The sequence below is a fragment of the Rhipicephalus microplus genome, chromosome 4 (assembly GCF_043290135.1).
Source record: "Rhipicephalus microplus isolate Deutch F79 chromosome 4, USDA_Rmic, whole genome shotgun sequence".
In the NCBI taxonomy this organism is placed as follows: domain Eukaryota; kingdom Metazoa; phylum Arthropoda; class Arachnida; order Ixodida; family Ixodidae; genus Rhipicephalus; species Rhipicephalus microplus.
In genome coordinates, this window is record NC_134703.1 from 56,736,774 (window position 1) to 56,756,850 (window position 20,077).

Here is a 20,077-nt window from a genome sequence, read left to right on the forward strand (position 1 = left end):
TCTTAGCAAAGCGTTGGAAACACTTGCCTTTTCAGCATCACGTTGCACTGTAAGCACAGCGTGGTGGACGCTATGGTACTTAGAATTACTTATGTGTGCCTTCTCTAGTATAAAGCCGCACATAGAAAATATCGGCGTGTTGTTATGGTGCCTCAGATATGCGCAATAATTACTTTTGAGTGGACAATCGCACAAGTGTGAATGCCGAAACTTGAGCAATATTGGTGGGCGCTGTGGATGACTTCGGCCGCTTCACGTATCGTTGGGTATTGTTTATAATATGGTTAGCGTGGACAAACAGACATATGTGCAGATAGAGAGACAGACCAAAATTTTGGTGTCAAAGGTCCCCAAGCAAGACAATAGTCTTTAAAGATTAAGGGAGATAAACAATGGTTGCTCGATGATTTTCTATGGCTCTACATAATACACGCTTACTCCAGGTGCAGACAACGACATTTATTGAAAAAAAAAACTTAAGTTGGGAAATCCGTCTTTTTTAAACACGAAAATGACTCCAATCGGTTCATTACAGAGGAGCTTTATTTGGTGCCTCTTCAGTCCGTATGCAAGGAAATCTTTGTGGAAGAACTAACCCTATGCATTATTTCTTCCACCACTTACTGGAGGGCACAACAGGTTTTATCGCTTTAATGCTTCACATCTGTACTTAAAGCTATAGGTTGAAAAAACAGATATGAGTGCACCCGCCAGCTGCTCTGGTCACCCGCCTTCACAGAGTGAAATGGTATTGAGTTTCATCTATAACGAAGTAACGACTGCTTGTGCAGCGTCACCTGCAGCTTAGCGAAAGTAACGTTTAATTATATCCGTGCCACTTTTACGCCGTGAACTCTCTAACGACCTAATTTGTTTCGACATGACCTCATCAAGTATGAGGCCCACGGGACGGCTTTATGCTCTCACGTAGCAGAGCACCAACTACTATAGATCGTTAACAAGCTTTTCTAAACAAACATGCCTCTAATTGCTAATGGACGTGTCCTGGAGGATCCGGTCCTTGTAATTCAAGTTTGAGAGTTTTTCACGCCATCAGTTTGTGTCGTGCTGCTGAAAATTTCATATTCTCGCGACTTGTATTGCACCAAGCAAGAACTTGCGACAGTTCCGTATGACCAGGATTTTGTTACACGTTCATGTCACGCCATTTTTTAACAGTATCTGCGTTCCCTAGCGTAACCGAGTGTTAGATAGGTGAAAAAAAGTCAGTTCTACCTCTGGGACGAAGCAATGCATGCGATAGCGAGAAATTAGAATATCTCACGAATAATGACAGGCAGCTCGACACTTTCAGCATGGATCTGCAGAACAAAAGACGCTCGAAAGAAACGCCTAGGTACACACATAAAAAATGTGAACTAACTACCGTCATGTTGTTACGTGTTTGTATTTCGGTTGGTTATGGTTATTGAAGATGTACGCAATGCAGAAGCTAACGATGTTTGAATATTATTTTATTCTTTTTCTTTTCAACTGCGGCGCGTTATGACCCCTCTGCATCTCCTGCCACGCCTAGTGTGCCCCATGTTACGCTTTTACATGCGAATGCATTTCCTCGTCGGGCTATGTCAGGTGTCTGGCGTTGTCCGAGGAGTTGCCCGCGCGACGGTAGGTGTTATCTCTCCGCTCTCACTCCCTCTCCCATAGCAACTGCTGTGGGTGCGCGCGCTTATCCTCGCCCCTAGCAACCAGAGCATGTGGCGCGAGAGAGCATAGGAGAGGGTAGGTGCAGTGCTTCGCCATTCGTTCTCTCGCCGTTCGCTCTCTCTCCTTCCTGCGCCCCACTCTCCTGTACACTTGTGCCTCACTCTCACCCGTTCGCTGGCCGGGCGCCTCTCAAGAACATCCAGAAATGTGTGCTCAATGCGCCGCTGTGAAACGCCAACGCCGAGCCGAGAACGTTGGCGCTCCACTTTCCCGTCCGCTCGCTTGTTACTCTCGACCGTTCGCTGGCTGGGCGCCTTTCAAGGTGATGACAGAAGTCCGTAAAGGTGAATGTGTGACAGCAACGGTACCCTGTCTCGGCGCAAGAAATGCATTCGTATTTTCTCACGATTCCCTTAGGGGAGGTGGGGACATCTTGTTCTACATCACGAATTGTGAAGAAGGGGGCAAATTTTTCTTGCGCGTCTCAAAGGCAATTTTTAATTGGAAAGAAAATGTAAAAGCATTGGTTATAGAAGATGCGCGCAAGCTGTTCCTATATTCTGCGTACCGCGAGTGGTTAATGACGTATATGAAAAGTTCGCCCATATAATATCACCAGCCTTGATATCGGATCTGCTGAAAGACGGAGGACAGATTGTTTTAGAAAACCTAGCCACCCTGTTCACGAAGTGAGTTCTAACGGGGAGGGCACCATAATTTCGGAAGAATGCTAACATCATCTTAATCCATAAGAAAGGGGATGACAAAGACTTGAACTACAGGCCAATAAGCTTGCTCTACGTCGTATACAAGCTATTTGGAAAAGTAATTGCTAACAGAATTAGGACAACATTAGAATTGAATCAACCAAAGGATCGAGCCTTCACACACAGCCTTCATAGATTACACACACTACACACAACCTTCATAGATTACGAGAACGCACTTGATTCAGTAGAGACATCAGCAGTCATGGAGACACTGTGGAATCAGGGCGTCAATGAAGCATATATAAACACCCTGAAAGAAATCTACAGCTGATAAACTGTCCCCATAGTGCTCCATAAAGAAAATGTGAGAATACCAAAAAAATATGGGTGTATGGCAGGGAGGCACAATCTCCCCAATGCTATTTACCGCGTGCTCACAGGAGGTTTTCAGTGGCCCAGAATGGGAAGAGATAGGGATAAGAGGTAATGCAGAGTACCTTAGTAAACGGCGCTTCGCTGATGGCATTGTGCTGCTGAGTAACTCAGAGGACGAATTGCCATTCTTGGTTACTGAATCAAACTAGGAAAGCCAAAAGGTAAATTAATCTGCGGAAATCTTAAAATTAATCTTGAAATTAATCTGCGGAAAACAAAAGTAATGTACAACAACCTCAGAAGAAAACAGTGCTTCAAGATAGGTAGCAGATCATTTAAAGTTGTGAAAGAGTATACGTCTACTTAGGGCAGGTAGTAACAAGATTGAAGTAACTATAGAAATAAGAATGGGAGGGAGAACATTCCGCAAGCATTCTCAAATCATGATTGGTAAATTGCCACTATGCCTCAAGAGTAAGGTATACAACAGTTGTATCTTACCGGTACTTACCTACGGAGCCGAAACCTGGAGGATTACAAAGAGTATTCAACTAATGTTTCGGACTACAAAGCGAGCAATGAAAAAAAATGATAGGTGTAATCCTAAGGGAAAAGAAAAGAGCAGCGTGGGTCAGGGAATAAGCGGGTGTTATGGGTATCATAGTCGAAATTCCGAAGAAATGGTTATGGGCAGGGCACATAGTGCGATGGCAGATAACCGGTGGTCATTAAAGATCACAGACTGGATTCCAAGAAGGCAAGCGTATGAGGGGCAGACAGAAAGCTAGTGGGGCATATGAGATTAGGAAGTTTGCGGGTATAAAGTGGCAGCAGCAAGCACAGGACGGAGTTGATCGACTGGCGAAACATGAGAAGAGGCCTTTGTTCTATAGTAGGCGTGGTTAGGCTGATAATGATGGTGATGATAATACCACCGACACAAGCATGGCACGTGGAGGCTAGTGCGGATGGCTGTGGAGTGAGAGGCCACTGGTTCGAATCCTCGGTGTGTTGCTTTGAATTTTTTTCTATTTGATTTATTTTTCTTTGTGCGTTATTCACATATATGTGTAAATATGCATATCCGGAACATGACGGCAGGAATCAGCAGAGAGTGCCCATATAATTGCTATCGCAATAAGAAAGGATCACACAAAAGCTAGCAGTTAAACTTTACTCTTAGTTATGCGCACAGGGACTCACTGAACCACTCCGGTGTAATTCTAGCTTCGTGCCGCAAATTGCAATGGTTTCTAGTACCCTTTGACACCACGAATAAACGTCTCACGGGCTGTATTGCGGAAAACTAAAATGTTCTGGAAATATATGCATTTCGTGGCATACTGCTAGAAATGTACTCGAGCTTACATGTTCAAAAATATACCCGAATTTCACGTATTACAAACTGCACACAACTAGCTTTTGAGTGCGATACCCGTAGGAACATTGCTCCCCGGGGAAGTACGTGGCGTCGCCCGAACAATCTTGGCGGTGGCGGCATGGCCTTCCTCTACGCGTTCTGCCAGAGCCGGTCGTTACGGAGCCGATAAAGGCTTACAGTTGCGCTCACTTTCCAAGCACTAAATGGTTTGGGAACAAGCTGGCGAGTGAGATGCTCAACACAAAAGGACCAACACCGGAACAAGCGAGCGAACGTACACGAAAATGTATAGAGACAAAGACGAAGGACAGCGCACGCGAGACAACGGACGGCGAAATGTCTGCACAGCCGGGTAATTGCCGCAGCCAAAGATTGCGTTAAGAAGGGATGGAGCAAATAAAGAGAAAGCAGCGCTGGCGTGGGTGGCGCAAAGGCGACGACGGGTGAACCAAGTGTGGCATTCGATGGAGGCGAAGGCGTCCCTCCAAGGCTTTTTCGTTTGCTTTTCTCTCGGCTTTCTCAACGCCCTTCGCTGGGCTCTCTTCTGGGATGAAGATGCGACCCAGACTTGCGCGCTGTAAGATGGGGGAGCTGGCGTAGCCGATCCGAGAAAATGTATTAGAACGGCGATAACCTGATTGGGGATTCGAAGGCTGAGCCAGAGCAGAAGGATCGGCGATGGCCTGCTGCTTGCTTACTTGCTTGGCGATGGTGTTCGATATAGAAATGAACGTTGCCCTATGGTCTTGGATCTGTTTTGGCTCGGCGGCGTTTGTTTCTCTTGTTTCTCTCACTCGCTTGCAAGCAGACGAATGACCTGACGTTTCTCTCCCCACAGCTTTGTACTGTGCACACGCGCGCGCTATTGAACGGCCTAGCCGACGCATTAAAAAAGGATTGGTTGCAGCGAGAGAGGTGTCTTGGCCAACTGGTTAGCGCGTTAACTTCGGCGCATCGTCCCAGGCTTTGCGAACGTCATTGCGTTCTCCATGTTGTCGCTGCTGTGGTTCTCGAGGATGTAGTAACTATGTTCATGCTTATAGGAATGTCGACTCGGGGGTGGTACTCTGCGCTAACATAATGCCATGCGTCGTGCACTAGCGAAACTCATCCTTATTTTTCAACGTGTCGGCGTATTGGATCAGGTGTTCATGCATGCATTGCCATAGTGCTGAAGAACGAGTTGGAGTTGTGGAAGGAAAAGACGGAGGGTCAACCTGACGAGCGTCCAATTCGCTACCACAATCTGAGGGAAATGGGCTAAAAAATGAAAAAAAAAAGAGAGATAACAGGGCCCTATCAAGGCAGAAAACGCGTTGAACTAAAGATGGCCTGTTAGGGGGTGGGTAATTACAAACTGCGGAGTTCGGACTTAGTTATCGACAAAACATGACATGCCGAAGCAGTCATGAAGCTAGTTACTTATGATGTTGCTACACTTTGGCAACGAGCCTGTGGTGTCAGATGAATCTGTAATAAAAAAAACAACAAATAAAATGTCACTGGGATCCATTGACATTTGTCTGAAGAGTAGGTTGGCTTGCGTGTTTTGGAGAGCAGACGCCACCCCTTTATACTGACAGATAGTTTCAGAAACGTCTAAGTCACGTCAGTCTATACAGAATGTAATGGAAACTATGATGTGGGATTCTTTTATTATCCATTACATCTCCACAAGAAATGTATACATCTAGTGGTGATGATAAAAAATACTTTGTCTACACCTAGAAACAAAATATATGGAAGATGCTAACTCCATGGTCTCCAAAGTTTGGCACTCATTCTCAACTCTAGATTACCTGAAGCGTCAACTCTTTTTTTCTTTCTGGAGAGAAATGTGAGTAGGCAGAAAACACCTGCGCCTCTGTTTTACATTTTAACATCCGGCCAAAAATAAAAGATCGATTGTCTAGGGAAAGCGCCGCGCAACGACTTAATTTTATCGGCAGCCCATCGGAACTTCGCCAAAAAAAGACTGCATGCGGCGGCAGGGCGGGACGATCGAAATGAGTTCTAGATATCGGCTCCTGCAGGAATGCGTTTTAATGCGACGTTGACAGATTAGCGCCGCACTTCCAGCCGCGAGGAGACGGCCAGATGCCTTACGAAGAAATTTAACGCCGCCTTCCTTGGCTCTCTTTCTCTCATTTGCCCTTTGTGCATACGAGTCCCGCGAACCATTCACCTTTCGATGGCGGCCGCGCACAGCCCGCCTCACGTGCAGCGCCAATGTACTTATTGTCACGTTTTTTCTCCTGTCTTCTGTGCGACTTGAATTCACGTTTACAAACACAATCAATCAATCAATCAATCAATCAATCAATCAATCAATCAATCAATCAATCAATCTTTTTTGGCACTCATTACAGCAAGGCTGTATTCAGAGCGCCAGCCTTACAAAGAGGGTTCAGCTTAAATTGAGGACGACGCAGCGAGCAATGGAAAGAAAAATGGTAGGTGTAACCTTAAGAGACAAGAAGAGAGCAGAGTGGATTAGGGGACAAACGGGGGTTAAGGATATCATAGTTGAAATAAAGAAGAGGAAATGGACATGGGCCGGGCATGTAGCGCGTAGACAGGATAACCGCTGGTCATTAAGGGTAACTAACTGGATTCCCAGAGAAGGGAAACGGCTTAGGGGGAGACAGAAGGTTAGGTGGGCAGATGAGATTAAGAAGTTTGCGGGTATAAATTGGCAGCAGCAGGCACAGGACCGGGTTAACTGGCGGAACATGGGAGAGGCCTTTGTCCTGCAGTGGACGTAGTCAGGCTGATGATGATGATGATGACAGCAAGGCACTGAATATAGCCACACACACACACACACACACACACACACACACACACACACACACACACACACACACACACACACACACACACACACACACACACACACACACACACACACACACACACACACACACACACACACACACACACACACACACACACACACACACACACACACACACACACACACACACACACACACACACACACACACACGCGCGCGCGCACGCGCACTTTAGTTTTACATTTTTTGATGGTCTGATTGATATGTGGGGTTAACGTCTCAAAACCACTATATGACTATGAGAGACGCCGCAGTGGAGGACTCCGGAAATTTAGACCACTTGAGGTTTTTTAACGTGCACCCAAATCTAAGCGCACGGGCCTACAGCATTTTCGCCCCCATTGAAAGTGCAGCCGTCGCAGCCGAATTCGATCCCGCGGCCCGAGAGTCAGCCGCCGAGTAGCTTTGCCGCTAGACCACAGCGGTGGGGCAGGTTTACATGCCTACTACACATTTCTGGTTCTTATATGTAGCAGAGTGGCGAAAGGCTCTGGTGTTTCATCAAAAACAAAAATAGACCGTTGGTGCCAACACGAGTGATTCGAAAAGGTGGTCAAGTAATGATGCCACCACATCGCGTCATCGCGTTGGCATAGACCGCCCAAAATTTCTGACTTCATCTCGACGTCACATAGCAAGACGTCACACAATGGCATCATCACATGCCATTATCACTTTGCACTGCCTCCGTGATTGGTGGGCTGATCACGGGCAATGCAAAACCAAGTGAGATGCAGAAAGTCCGCAAAGATTCCGTGATGTGTCCTTTTGGGTGTCAGCTCTGTGAGCATTTTCGCTCCATACTTCTTTACTAACAAAAAAAAAAAACAGTCGACAACATGGCGACTATTGGAGACACGTACATATTTGACACCTTCGCTGTATAGTCGCATCTATACCAGACGTCTGTACACCTAAATGCGAAGCGTGCGGGGCGTGGCTTGTGTCAACTTCGACCAAATTACCTGCACATGTTCCACAGTGACCCACACCCATTTAACACAGTACCCATCCTGCATTCAAGATAACCCCGCCTTAGCAGAATGGCTATGCTGGTCGGCGCATACCCGCAAGACTAGCTCTGTGATGTCTGGCTGGCCGAAGACTCATTCAAGACTCAAGGTGGGGCCACCCTATGAAAAAAGGGGAGCTTGTAGAAGGGTCAGTCGCTGGCTCCCTGATTCTATTGGCTCCAGTAAGGACATAAAATTAAGTTGCGTCTATCACTGACTATTTCACCTTGGCCTTTGCAGACTTATGGATGTTTGTGCATGAAATGGTAATAATAATATCTTTTGAAACAGTTGTTCTCAGTACATTTGTTTCAGATGGAACTAAACAATAGAGTATATTGTTTCGATGTGAATGGAAACCCTGGAAATGATATCCCAAAGGAAAGGCGGCTTTTCATTTTGTTCTGCGGTACGGCGAGTCCGCTGCCGATATGACACAATCGAGTGCTCTCATTGGAAAGCCGTCCGACAACAATGGTTCTACGAGTTGAGGAATCTATTGCGCGACTGTCGCCAGTGTGTATTTGCTGAGCTCGAATGACGGTTGCGCAAGCTGCTTCAGCTGTATAGGAAGAAGCGCAGGTGAGAGAAAGGTGTCTAGAAGGTGACCGCATGCGCGTCAAAGAATAAGGAAAAGAAGAATTGGAGGGAGGATGAGAATCGTAAATATCATGACAAAATTTACACTACAGTCTTTATAACCTATAGACTTTCTGAATAAATAAGCACACTACGTAATCCGTACGCATTAACGTTGCTCCTAAAGCATCTGTAATATTTGCTTTTTGATTGACAATGTTGACAAATATAGATGGAGCTACTGCAGATCAAGATGAGCGGACGTTGAGCACGGGCCTAAATTTTCACCGGGTGGCTGATTTGTTGCCAATTAGTTGAACAGACAGATAGACAGGCAGGCAGGCTGGTCGACGGAAATCCTGCGTTGAAATATCCCGCTCCCCCAAGAAAAAAAAAAGACCATCGTTTTTAAAATACCTACACCCCTCTCCCCAATCCTTGCGGACACACTCCAGACAGCTCAGGCTTGACTTTCGAGAACTCTTTCCGAAAAGCGTGGGAACTTACGGAATAGTGTGAACAACCAGCATCTAGATATAGCGTTGTTGCAGTACCTAACCAAAACCTGTATTTCTGCAGGCGAAGCCTGAAGTCAGCTCACATACATAAGCAACCACTACTGTGTCTGTCGAGTTTCAAAGATGTAAAGAAAAAATGCACCTGTCGCGGCTACAGCTCCACTTTGCCTTGTTGTAGTCTTCAACACACAGAAACTTTATGCACAGAAACTTCATGTTGGCGACAAAGGTGCGAAAGGAATCGGCTGACTTTCTTCTGTTGTAAACAGTCTCGTCCTCGTGTAATCTATGCAGAATCGCATCGGATGGTCCCACACATCCACGTGCAAAAAAAGTTGAACTACATAAAAGAAAGCGCTGTTGCACATATTTTTTCATATGATTGAAATAAGGAACGTCACAACACTAGAAAAAAAGCCTAAGTTATGGACGAACTTCCCGCGATTCATTTATCCGGAATGAGTTTTTGTACTAATCAGAACAATATGATCAGAAGAATGATGATATTCCTCTTTTGAAGAGACTTTTTTTTGAAAGAGGACGATATAAATTAACGCCTTATATTGTACGAAGCGCACGACACCCCGTTCTCCCTTTCCAGGTCAGTTCTGGGAAAGAAATTAGTCAGGATGATTATGCAGCACGTGTTAGAGATTAGCGGAGGTCCCTTGGAGAACGACACGGACCTGACAAACTCCAGGGGGCCTCATTAGAAATTATTCGCCGGCGGGCTTCAGCTTAAGCGAATCACGGTGCATCAAGGTACCTCGAAAAGTTTCTTAAATTACGCTTCGCTTCGGTTAGCGATTTCGGCTCGCTCTCAGTCGCGGAAGGTTCAAATATTGAAATCGGATTATGAACTTTCTTCCTCTGTGGCTGCGCGGAATATTTCTGCAATGCGAATAAGCCTAATCAGTAATACAGTTTAAGATATTCATTAGTGCTACTATTATTTCTAAATATTTAAACACTACGTTAAGAAAAACATTACAGATGTCGCAGGCTAATAATAGCGAACGCTAGATAGATGCGACCATTTTATAAACGTAGTTCTTTGACTTGTTGTGCGAGATATGTATGCATCTATTCATTTTTCTTAGAAGAACGCGATCTTGGTTTACGAAAGCAGCTGTTGAGGCCAGGTAATGGCAGGGTGGATTCAGGGAAGGACCGTTCCACCGCTTGCTGTCATACAAGAAGCTATCCTGCATGTGTATTTTTGATACCACGTATTACTTTGCCTGAGGTCCAGGCTTTGGAAATCAATCAATAAATAAACAACACAGTATAGCCCTTCGTACTAAACGCTTGCTAAAAAAAATTGCCCGCAGCTTCCCTCGGGGGAACACTGAGGAGGATGCGGACCATATAATTGGTTAACGGGGTGTTAAAGTGCGACTTACTTGGGTCGATGGCTAAATTGGTTAACGTGGTTGTGAAATGGGGTGTTAAATTGCGACTTACTTGGGTCGATGGCTAAATTGGTTAACGTGGTTGTAGGAGGGGGTGTTAAATGAGTGAACACGTACACACGTATGCGAAAGGGCGGCGCTGGTCGAAGGGACGTCGATCATTGTGTTTGTGGATTCGTTGGAATTCATTTCACCGCGACCTTGGACGTCGACGCGCCGTACAAACCAACCGACGAGCGGCAACTGAGCGAGCGAGCGCCGACCTTGAGTATATATACAGCACGACGGCGCATGCACTGTCAGCTGTTGAATGTTCTCGAAGCGCGACGCCACATGCGCGTCCACTGGAGAATCAGGAGAATTGTAGATGTCGAACGCGGTGTGTAGAGGAGGAAGGGTGCACAGATGGTGGAGGAGTGAAGCGCGTGCGGTGTGTAGAGGAGGAAGGGATGCACAGATGGTGGAAGAGTGGGCGACGGCGCGACGGCGCATGCGCGCGCGTCAGCTGTCGAATGTTCGAGAAGCGGTGCGGACGGCGCGGACGGCGCACTACAAGGCGCGAGTATAAGATGCTTCCGCATCTAAAAATGTGAAACAAACAAACTTCCTCAGAGAATGCACAACTTCGAGTAGTAGTTCTTAAACTTCAGCTTTTGATTAGGTGTCCAGAGTTGCTCACACGAGTTGATTATGATGTACTTGTAGCTGGGGAAATTTCGTTCAAATTATAACGTCAGTATGTGCGCAATGTGATGACCGTACGGTGACCTAGGGTCCGTAAAGGACTCAAATCTACTCGCACAATAAAGTTTTTCCTCCTCCTCCTCCTCCTCCTTCGTTGAGGTTCATTTAACCGAAAAGCGAGCTACGTGGTATTCGAAATTCGCAATCAGTTAAAAGGACCGCTTAAAGAAAAGCAGTACCCAGTCATGGAGATCGCTCGTACACCATCCGCCCTTCTCCTGAAGCAGGTATGCGTGCTATAATCTGAATCCTGGAAATGTACTTTCTAAATTAGCACGCAGAATTTCGCTTCTAATGCAATATTGAGACGCAAAAGCACCACCCCACACGATGGCGAGAGAACGTGAACAGACCATAACATAAGGGTTGTTACTAATTCATGATGCACAATTTGATTTAATAGCTTCGACGACCAACATGATTTTAAATTCGTATCTTTAGACGCAGTCGAGGAAGGCTAAAAATAACACAGATGGCTCCGCAAACGCCTTTTTGTTACCGTTAAGCAAGTGCCACCTACATCACTAGTTGCCGTTTGCAACGTTTAATACTTTCCTTTTATTTACAGCAAGTATTGAATGTTCACCTGCCTACTAGCAAATACAGAACAAGTATTGCAGCCGGAAGAGACTGCAATGCCGGGTAAAAATCCACGCATTCACAATAAAAATCCACGCAATGAGGACGAATGGGCGAAGCAAATCCCAGGGCCCATAACGTATATATTGAAGTGGCCGACCAGTATAAAGGGTTTGTGCTTGCAGAAGTTGCATATTGTTTGGTCGCAATCATGATTCTTGTTCGTCTTTTTTTATTCACATACACACATATGTGCCACCTATAACAATGGTTTTGTAACCACCATGACAGCGTTCAGTGAGCCTAAACGGCAATGCTAGGTCCTAAAGTCTATAATGTGTACGTTAAATTTGGCGACTAGTATAAAGGGTTTGTGCTTCTTGGTGGTTTATATTGTCCCATTTTGTCAACCAATTTGTTAGCGGCGTAGGTGGTGTTTTTCACAGCTGTGTTGCAAGTGTTGTGATACGCTGTGGACGCCGGTACTTCGGACGGCAAGGTCCTAAGAAGCTTCGCCCCTAAAACGACTTACCGAAGTAAAGGAACAGCCACAGCACAGCGGCAGTCCATGGTCTGATGAGCTGGCTGCTCAGCCGTGGACTCCTGAAAGGGAACTTCATTCTGGCTCCCTCAGCATCCCCCAGATGACGTCATCAGCTTCCTCTCTGTCGCCACTTCACCCAGCTGCCCGTAGATGTAGGCTCGACCTGTAAAATAAAAAAAATGCAGAAAGGTAAAAAGAAAGTTTCGCTCTTTGCGAAAAAAATGTAAGAACGAATGTGCAAAAAATTTCAGCATATCCACGGAGCGAATGATGATGAGTAGGGTGAAGCGTCTGTCTGTCTGTCTGTCTGTCTGTCTGCCTGTCTGTCTGTCTGTCTGTCTGTCTGTTTGTCTGTCTGTCTGTCTGTTTGTCTGTCTGTCTGTCTGTCTGTCTGTCTGTCTGTCTGTCCATCCGTTGTTCCGTCCGTCCGTCCGTCCATACGTCTGCCTGTCTGTCTGTCCATCCATCCGTACGCCCCTATCACACTAGAGCGCATATAGTATGGACGGACGGATGGATGGATAGATGGACAGACAGACAGACGGACAGACGCTTCGCCCCACTCACCATCATTTACTCTGCGAATATGTTGTGAATTTCTTAATATACAAAAACCGCTAACGCCATCTAGTGATATTTCCAAGAACCTATACACACAACGCCATCTACTGAGCAATGTTTAAAACTAACTAGAAGTGGCTACTACAACATACAGTTACAAGGGAACGACCCACCCCCTAAGGAGCATCGCCCCTAAAAAAAAGGTGGGGGGGGGGGAGGCGTAGTACCATATTCTAATCGCACGTATCAGCGTAATCTCTAGTTATCACATAATTAAGCTCTAACATGTGCCCCACACTTGGCGTCGCGCATGTAATCCGATCACAGCAGCAGGGCTGATGATAACATTCGCGAAGCAACTGATACGTATGAGTGAGCCTTACGCAGAGCGATGACGTCTGAAATTTCGCTTAGGGGAGCGCGGAATTCGGTTAAGAAAAGGACAGAAAGGACGTTCAATTGCAACTGAATTTATTTGAAAGAAGCTTCACGCCAAGAAGGCTTATGCGCAGGCGCATTGCCAACAGACGCTGTCACAAAAAAAGTTGTTATGAAACGCCAGCAGACCCGGTAACAATATTATATTTTGAAGAAGGGTGGGGCACATTTATTAAGTTCAAACATTTAACTGCTGTGAAGGAATTCTGACTCTTTCATCGCCAAGTGCACCAAAGGTGCTCTGGTGCACGTGTCTGCTTGATTGATATGTGGGGTTTAACGTCCCAAAACCACTATATGATTATGAGAGACGCCGTAGTGGAGGGCTCCGGAAATTTAGACCACCTGGGGTTCTTTAACGTGCACCCAAATCTGAGCACACGGGCCTACAACATTTTCGCCTCCATCGGAAATGCAGCCGCCGCGGCCGGGATTCGAACCCGCGCCCTGCGGGTCAGCAGCCGAGTACCTTAGCCACTAGACCACCGCGGCGGGGCGCACGTGTCTGCTACTACAGTGGTCCGCCTCTTAAATCTCTCTCTGACGCCTACCCTTTTACATGACTGACGGCGTCAACGTCTTCGAAGAGTGCTGTGCAAGCGCCCTTCCCGCAATGCGCGGGAAAGTGCGCCCCGTCATTCTCAGCCTTGATCGTACTCAAGTGCTTCCTTAATTTACCATTAAGACATCGGCCCGTTTGGCTGATGCAAGCGTTTCCGCAACCGAGTGAACTCTTGTAAACCACTTCCGTAGCAAGGGGAACTTATGTTTGCCTGGGATACGGGCTGCTTATGTTTGTTTCGCACGCTGTCTTATTTTTTTGTTTGAGTTGTGGTGAGAGCACACGAACGTGCGACTTTTACGAGATCACTTCACATTACCGGGGACAAAGACGTGCCTTCCCAGCTCCACACCCAAAGCTTAACAAGGCACAAAATCTAACTCTAAGAAGATTGCAAACACGTACGTACATAACACCATCCACCTTACACAGAGTCGACCCCAACACACCACCCACATGCTCCCTTTGCAACCATCCCTATTGCAATTTCGAACGCATGCTTTGGCTGTGCCTTACCCACAGCGCAGCACAACTAAATACCCAAGAGGCTTGGCAGGAAGCCCTCAAGAGCAACGAATACAAGCAGCAACTACAGGCGGTCCAGAGGGCCCGGGACATCGCTACAAGCCTTCGTCTGCCTTCGTCTGCCTTCGTCTGAGAAGGGGAATGGCCCCTTCTCAGCCTCCTTGGGGTATGTTTGATAAAGTCAATCTCACTCCCTCTCAGGGGTGCCGTGTAGATGAGGTTCACGCCGTGCTTTAATCATACCCTCCTAACGTTGTGAGAAATGATGCGAATATATGGCAACATAACATGCTTGTTGAGCCTCTGCTTTGGAAAAACGCAGTGTGGAGCACCATTCTGCTTAAGAAGAGAGGATGCCATGCCAACAAGGAAGGAGGGTGGGGACCCCGATACTAAAAGGCGGGAAACTTGGTAGTTTAAGCTACAGCTGACCTTATGAGCACACAACTTGGTCAGAGCCGTCAGAGCAGAGTTGAGACACGATGAAGCAATCCCCCTTTTACTTCATAATCGTATTGTGTGGTAATAACAAAACTGACTCATTGATTGTTCGATTGACCACAAATTCTGTGTTGTAAGCACGATTCAGTTGCAACATCCTATATCCCCAGCGTTGCTTTCGCGTAGGACTCGCGAACGCTGATCGAGACAGCATGAGTGAGACAAACATTTGCGTCGGTCAGCATGAAATAACTCCATGAGCTTAACAAAAAAAAAAAGTGAACGTAGCCAATTCCACATTTTGTCAAGAATCACCCTGGGAAATCTAGAGTGGCGGTAGACTGTTTATTCAGCCGCACTGTTATTGCGTTTCGTAATCTGCGCTACTATAATGCCTCAGCTGCCGCTGCCGACACGTTGTCGCCGACTGCGCCAACGGAGGCAAGGTCCACAGCTGCGCAAACAGAGACGGAGACGCAACTTGCGCAAGTTTCAATACTCGCGGACGCCACATAGCAAACACGGTAACCCTAGAAAGCAGCGTCGAACGGTCCTTGCTCGAGCGTCAGTCAAGAACGTACCATCCGACGGCAACGTGAGATGGCGAGCCCGAAATTGATAGCGCTCCGCATAGGCCTTCTAAGCAGTCGCTTAAGGCTTCGAAACTCGAGACGCACGTCTCCGTTAGACGAGCAAGGAAGTGGAAGAAAAAAAAGCATGGCTTGAGAGAGAGAGAGAGAGAGAGAGAGAGAGAGAGAAAGTAAATAAATAAAAGGAAGAAACAGAGAGTTTCACCTAGAAGAACTGGTTGGCTACCCTGTACAAAGGTGGGGAAATAGAGAGAGAGAAAATTTTAATGCGGAAAGGCAGGGAGGTTAACCAGAAAACATATCCGGTTTGCTACCCTGCACTGGGGAAAGGGTAAGGGGAAAGGGAGGAAGAGAAGCACAAACACACATACACACACTCGCACACAGTAGTGTCACAATCGTTCTACGAGGCGGGTCGCTCGCAGAAACTTCATCAGCGCCTTCGTTGCTTTCTGGCGTGAAGCTCGATCTTTCCGACATTCCAAGATTGACTGCTCAGAAAATGGCTGGTCGTCGAGGCGAGCAAACACTGCTGAGAGGGACTGTCGCTGAGAGCTGTACTGGGGGCACTGACATAAAATATGTTCAATTGTTTCGTCATTGTCGCAATGGTCGCATGTAGCGCTGTCTCTCATTCCGATGCGGCAGGCAAAAGCGTTCGTGAAAGACACCCCAAGCCACATACGGCAGAGAAGGGTCGTCTCGGATCGGGGTAGGCCAGATGGAATAGTAAGTCGTAGGCATGGGTCCAGGCGGTGAAGACGGGTGTGGAGAAAACCGGGCGTATTCCGCATAGACCTTGCGACATCCTGCGCAAGCGTATTAATCTTTGCTGCTGCGTCGCTTCTTGATAGTGGAATAGGTTCCATCACTACATTTTCGTGAGCATTCTTAGCTGCATTGTCGGCATGCTCGTTACCGATGATGCCGCAATGGCCTGGTAACCACTGAAAAGATATGTCATGTCCTTCGTCTATTAGGTGATGGTACAGTTGTCGTATTTCGAGCGCCAATTGATCTTGAGGTCCACGACGTAGAGTATTGTGTAGACATTGGAGAGCTGGTTTCGAATCAGTAAAAATGCTCCATTTTTGTGGTGTCTCTTGGTCAATCCTGCGGAGTGCGCTGCGGAGTGCCGCGAGCTCCACGGCTGTCGATGTCGTCTTGTGTGACGTTCTGAACTGGATGGTTTCGGCTCTTGCTGGGAAGATCACAGCTCCTGCAGATCCTCCAACAGTTGTCGAGCCGTCCGTGTAAAGTTTGACATGATCTTTGTATTCTTCGTGTAGCATGAGTAGAATCATCTGCTTTAAAGCTGGCGCCGAGAGCTCCGCCTTCTTGCGAATCCCCGGCACTGTCAAGCGCAGTTTTGGTCGGTCCAAGCACCAAGGAGGTGTTAGTATCCGTTCCGGAGGTGTGTAGACTGTTGGAAGGCACTCACGGAAAGTCAATACTCTCTTACAGAAGGAGGCACTCGGTCGATCTTCTGGAAGCGAAGCTAGGTGGTGGGCAGGGGCGCGAGCAAGGTGCCTAATATGAGCTCTAAGCACCTCCAAAGTAATGTGCACTGTGGCCGGATGATCTTTGGCGATTGCGATGGTTTCCGCTGTTGATGTACAGCGTGGTAATCCAAGACAAACTCTGAGTGCCTGGCCCTGGGCGTTTTCTATTGTGCGTATACTGCTTTTGCAAGCGTTCGTCAGAACCGGCAAGCTATACCGCAGGTACCCCAGAAACAGCGTTTTGTACAAATGCAACATCGCGTGCACTGATGTGCCCCACGTTTTGCCTCCGAGGAACTTGAAAAGTTGTGCGATGGCCGTTAGGCGCTTCTTTAGAGTGGCCACATGGGGACTCCAGCAGAGATTTCGATCGATCGTGACCCCCAAAAACCTGTGGGTCCTGGCGTAGCAGACACTGTGTCCATTGATGGCGATGGGATATGACGTCATTGCCTTCCGCGTGAACGCGACCAGCGCCGATTTCTCAGGAGAAATCTCGAGGCCTTGTTCTCTAAGGTACGCCGATATTGAATTCGCTGCTTTCTGGAGTCTCGCACGTACCTGAGGACGTGTTACACCTGATGTCCAGGCACAAATATCATCTGCATAGAGAGATATCTGCACGGAATCTGGTATGCGTTCAACGAGACCGATCAGAACCAGGTTGAACAGTGTGGGGCTCAATACACCACCTTGAGGAACATCACAGTGTGTATAATGTTCAGAAGTCGGCCCATCATCAGTTTGCATAAACAATGATCTCATATGTAGGTAGCATTGGATCCAGCGGTACACTCGCCCACCCAAACCAACTGACTCGAGGGCGTCAAGTATGGCTTCGTGAGAAACATTGTCATATGCTCCTTTGACATCTAAAAATAGTGCGACAGATAACCGTCTGCTCATTTTCTGGTGTTGTACGTAGGTCACCAGGTCAATGACATTGTCAATGGAGCTCCGAAGACGACGAAAACCGGCCATGGCGTCTGGATATATTCTATGGCGTTCTAGGAACCACTCGAGTCTGGCAAGGATCATTCGCTCCATCAGCTTCCCTACGCAACTAGCCAGCGCTATTGGGCGGTATGATGTCAGCTCTAGAGGCGATTTTCCAGGTTTGAGAAGTGCAACCAACCGGCTTGTTTTCCACTCTCTGGGGACCGTTCCATCTCTCCAAGACTCATTGAATACTTCCAGCAAAGCACTTCGTGCTCGATCACCGAGATTGCATAATAGGCGGTATGATATTCCATCCGGCCCAGGCGATGACAATCGATTGCATGAAGCAAGAGCCACATTCAGTTCTTCCATTGAAAAAGGCAGGTCCAGGTGCGGGTCAAGTGAATGTGGCGTGTAATGAGCAGTAAGGGCTTCTGTGCAATTTGGTGGGCCCGCAATCTTCCTACAAAAATCTTCCGCTACCTCGATATCCCTTCTATTTTGGAAAAGGGCCAAGGCTTTAAACGGAAAACGTTGTTGGGGAAATGTGCGTAGGCCTCGCACGGTTCGCCATATTTGAGAAAGCGGTTTGCGAGGGTCTAGACTCGCGCAAAATTTCGCCCACCGTTGAAACTCCAGTTTGTCTATACGACGCTGGATCTTCTTTTGCATGCGCCTGGCCATCCGTAGATCTTGAATGGATTTTGTGCGTCGATATCTACGCTCCGCACGCCGACGAGTCGCACGGAGTCGCTCTAACTCCATGTCCGTTTCTGAGGGCCTTGAAGAATATGCCAGCGTGCGCATCGCACTCTGCGCTGCTTGTTTGATCGCTTGCTCAATGTCAGAGGTTAAGCCTTTTTCACAAGCGTGTTCAATGTTGGTTTTGAATGCTGAAAGATCGATCTTCCGTACGGTTTTCGGCGGGTGGTCGCTAGCAAAGCCTTCGATGGTGAGATAACTGGGGATGTGATCGCTACCATGTGTCTCGATGTCTAAAAACCACTTAACGCTTGTGGCGAAGCGACGTGACACGAACGTCAAGTCCAAACAGCTGCTGTACGTTGATCCTCGCAGAAATGTAGGGCTCCCATCATTAAGTAGAGACAGTTCATGAGTCGATACAAATGAAGCCAGCCTCCGGCCCGTGGTATTGACTTTTGAACTTCCCCAGATTGGGTGGTGGGCGTTGAAGTCTCCTATAATTATCCACGGATCCGGGACGCTCGAAAGAATGTCATCCAGTCTTTGGCAATCAAAACGGGCTGAGGGAGATAAGTAGACACCTATTAATGTGAAGGTGAGGGTTTTCTGCTTCACAGTCAGGCAAACATATTGGTTCTCATCATGAGGCGACACAGGTTGAATGATGTAGGTAAGCTCCCGACGAATATACACAATGACCTTGCTGCTTTCGTTTCGGGTTTTGGACGGGATTGATTCGTAGCCAGATAGCCTGATCGGGTTTGATAATTTCGGTTCACATATTACGATGATTGGGAAAAGGTTAGAAAACACGTACTGACGAAAATCGGAAATCCGTGATCTAAGTCCTCTTGCGTTCCACTGGATGACTGATGCTTCTCTGACGTCTTTGCGGAACGATTGTTGATCTCCTGCCATGACTCTACGCGAGGGAGGCGAGGACTGGGCTCAGCGCGTCCAACACCTGTAACCCGCTTCGAGCGGTTGGAGTTCCCAGGCTTCTTAGTATGTCTGCCATGACAGCGACGAGGGATCGTAACATCGGGATGATCTGTCGATCGACCCTTGACACATCCTCAACGGAAGTAAACTCGGTGGAAGGTGTAGGGCGGCGAGGCCTCGCAGGAGGCTCCTTTGCAGGCTGTGTACACGGAAGCGTAGGCCACTCATCCGCAGGTGTGAGCTTCTCCACTTCTTTTCGCTTCGTGCTTACTACTTCACTCGTGCTCGGAGGAAATGGGTTATGCGGAACACTCTGTCCTCCACGCCTCCGTCGGCGACTACGTCGCCGCCGTACCCTTTCAGCAGCCTCTCTGTGGGTTGAATTGTCCCTAACCATTTGTTTGATAATGGCGATTTCCTTCTTAATCCGAGGGCATTCCTTGGATGCAGCATCATGCGGACCATCACAGTTTCTGCACTTCAGACTTGTTG

The 20,077-nt window shown here is 47.4% G+C and overlaps 1 protein-coding gene and 1 long non-coding RNA gene across 2 annotated transcripts in view; one reads left to right on the forward strand and one right to left on the reverse strand.

Moving 5' to 3' along the window:
- Positions 1 to 20,077, reverse strand: part of LOC119172659 (neuronal acetylcholine receptor subunit alpha-10) — a 339,242-nt gene that overhangs the window by 52,196 nt on the left and 266,969 nt on the right. Inside the window, exon 4 of the mRNA XM_075892797.1 lies at positions 12,369 to 12,543. Coding sequence (XP_075748912.1) covers positions 12,369 to 12,456 — 88 coding nt within the window. The 5' untranslated portion in view covers positions 12,457 to 12,543. The remainder of the gene's footprint in view (positions 1 to 12,368; positions 12,544 to 20,077) is intronic.
- The window catches only part of LOC142814279 (uncharacterized), a 39,974-nt gene that overhangs the window by 3,014 nt on the left and 16,883 nt on the right, over positions 1 to 20,077 (forward strand). The gene's annotated exons all lie outside the window — the stretch shown is intronic.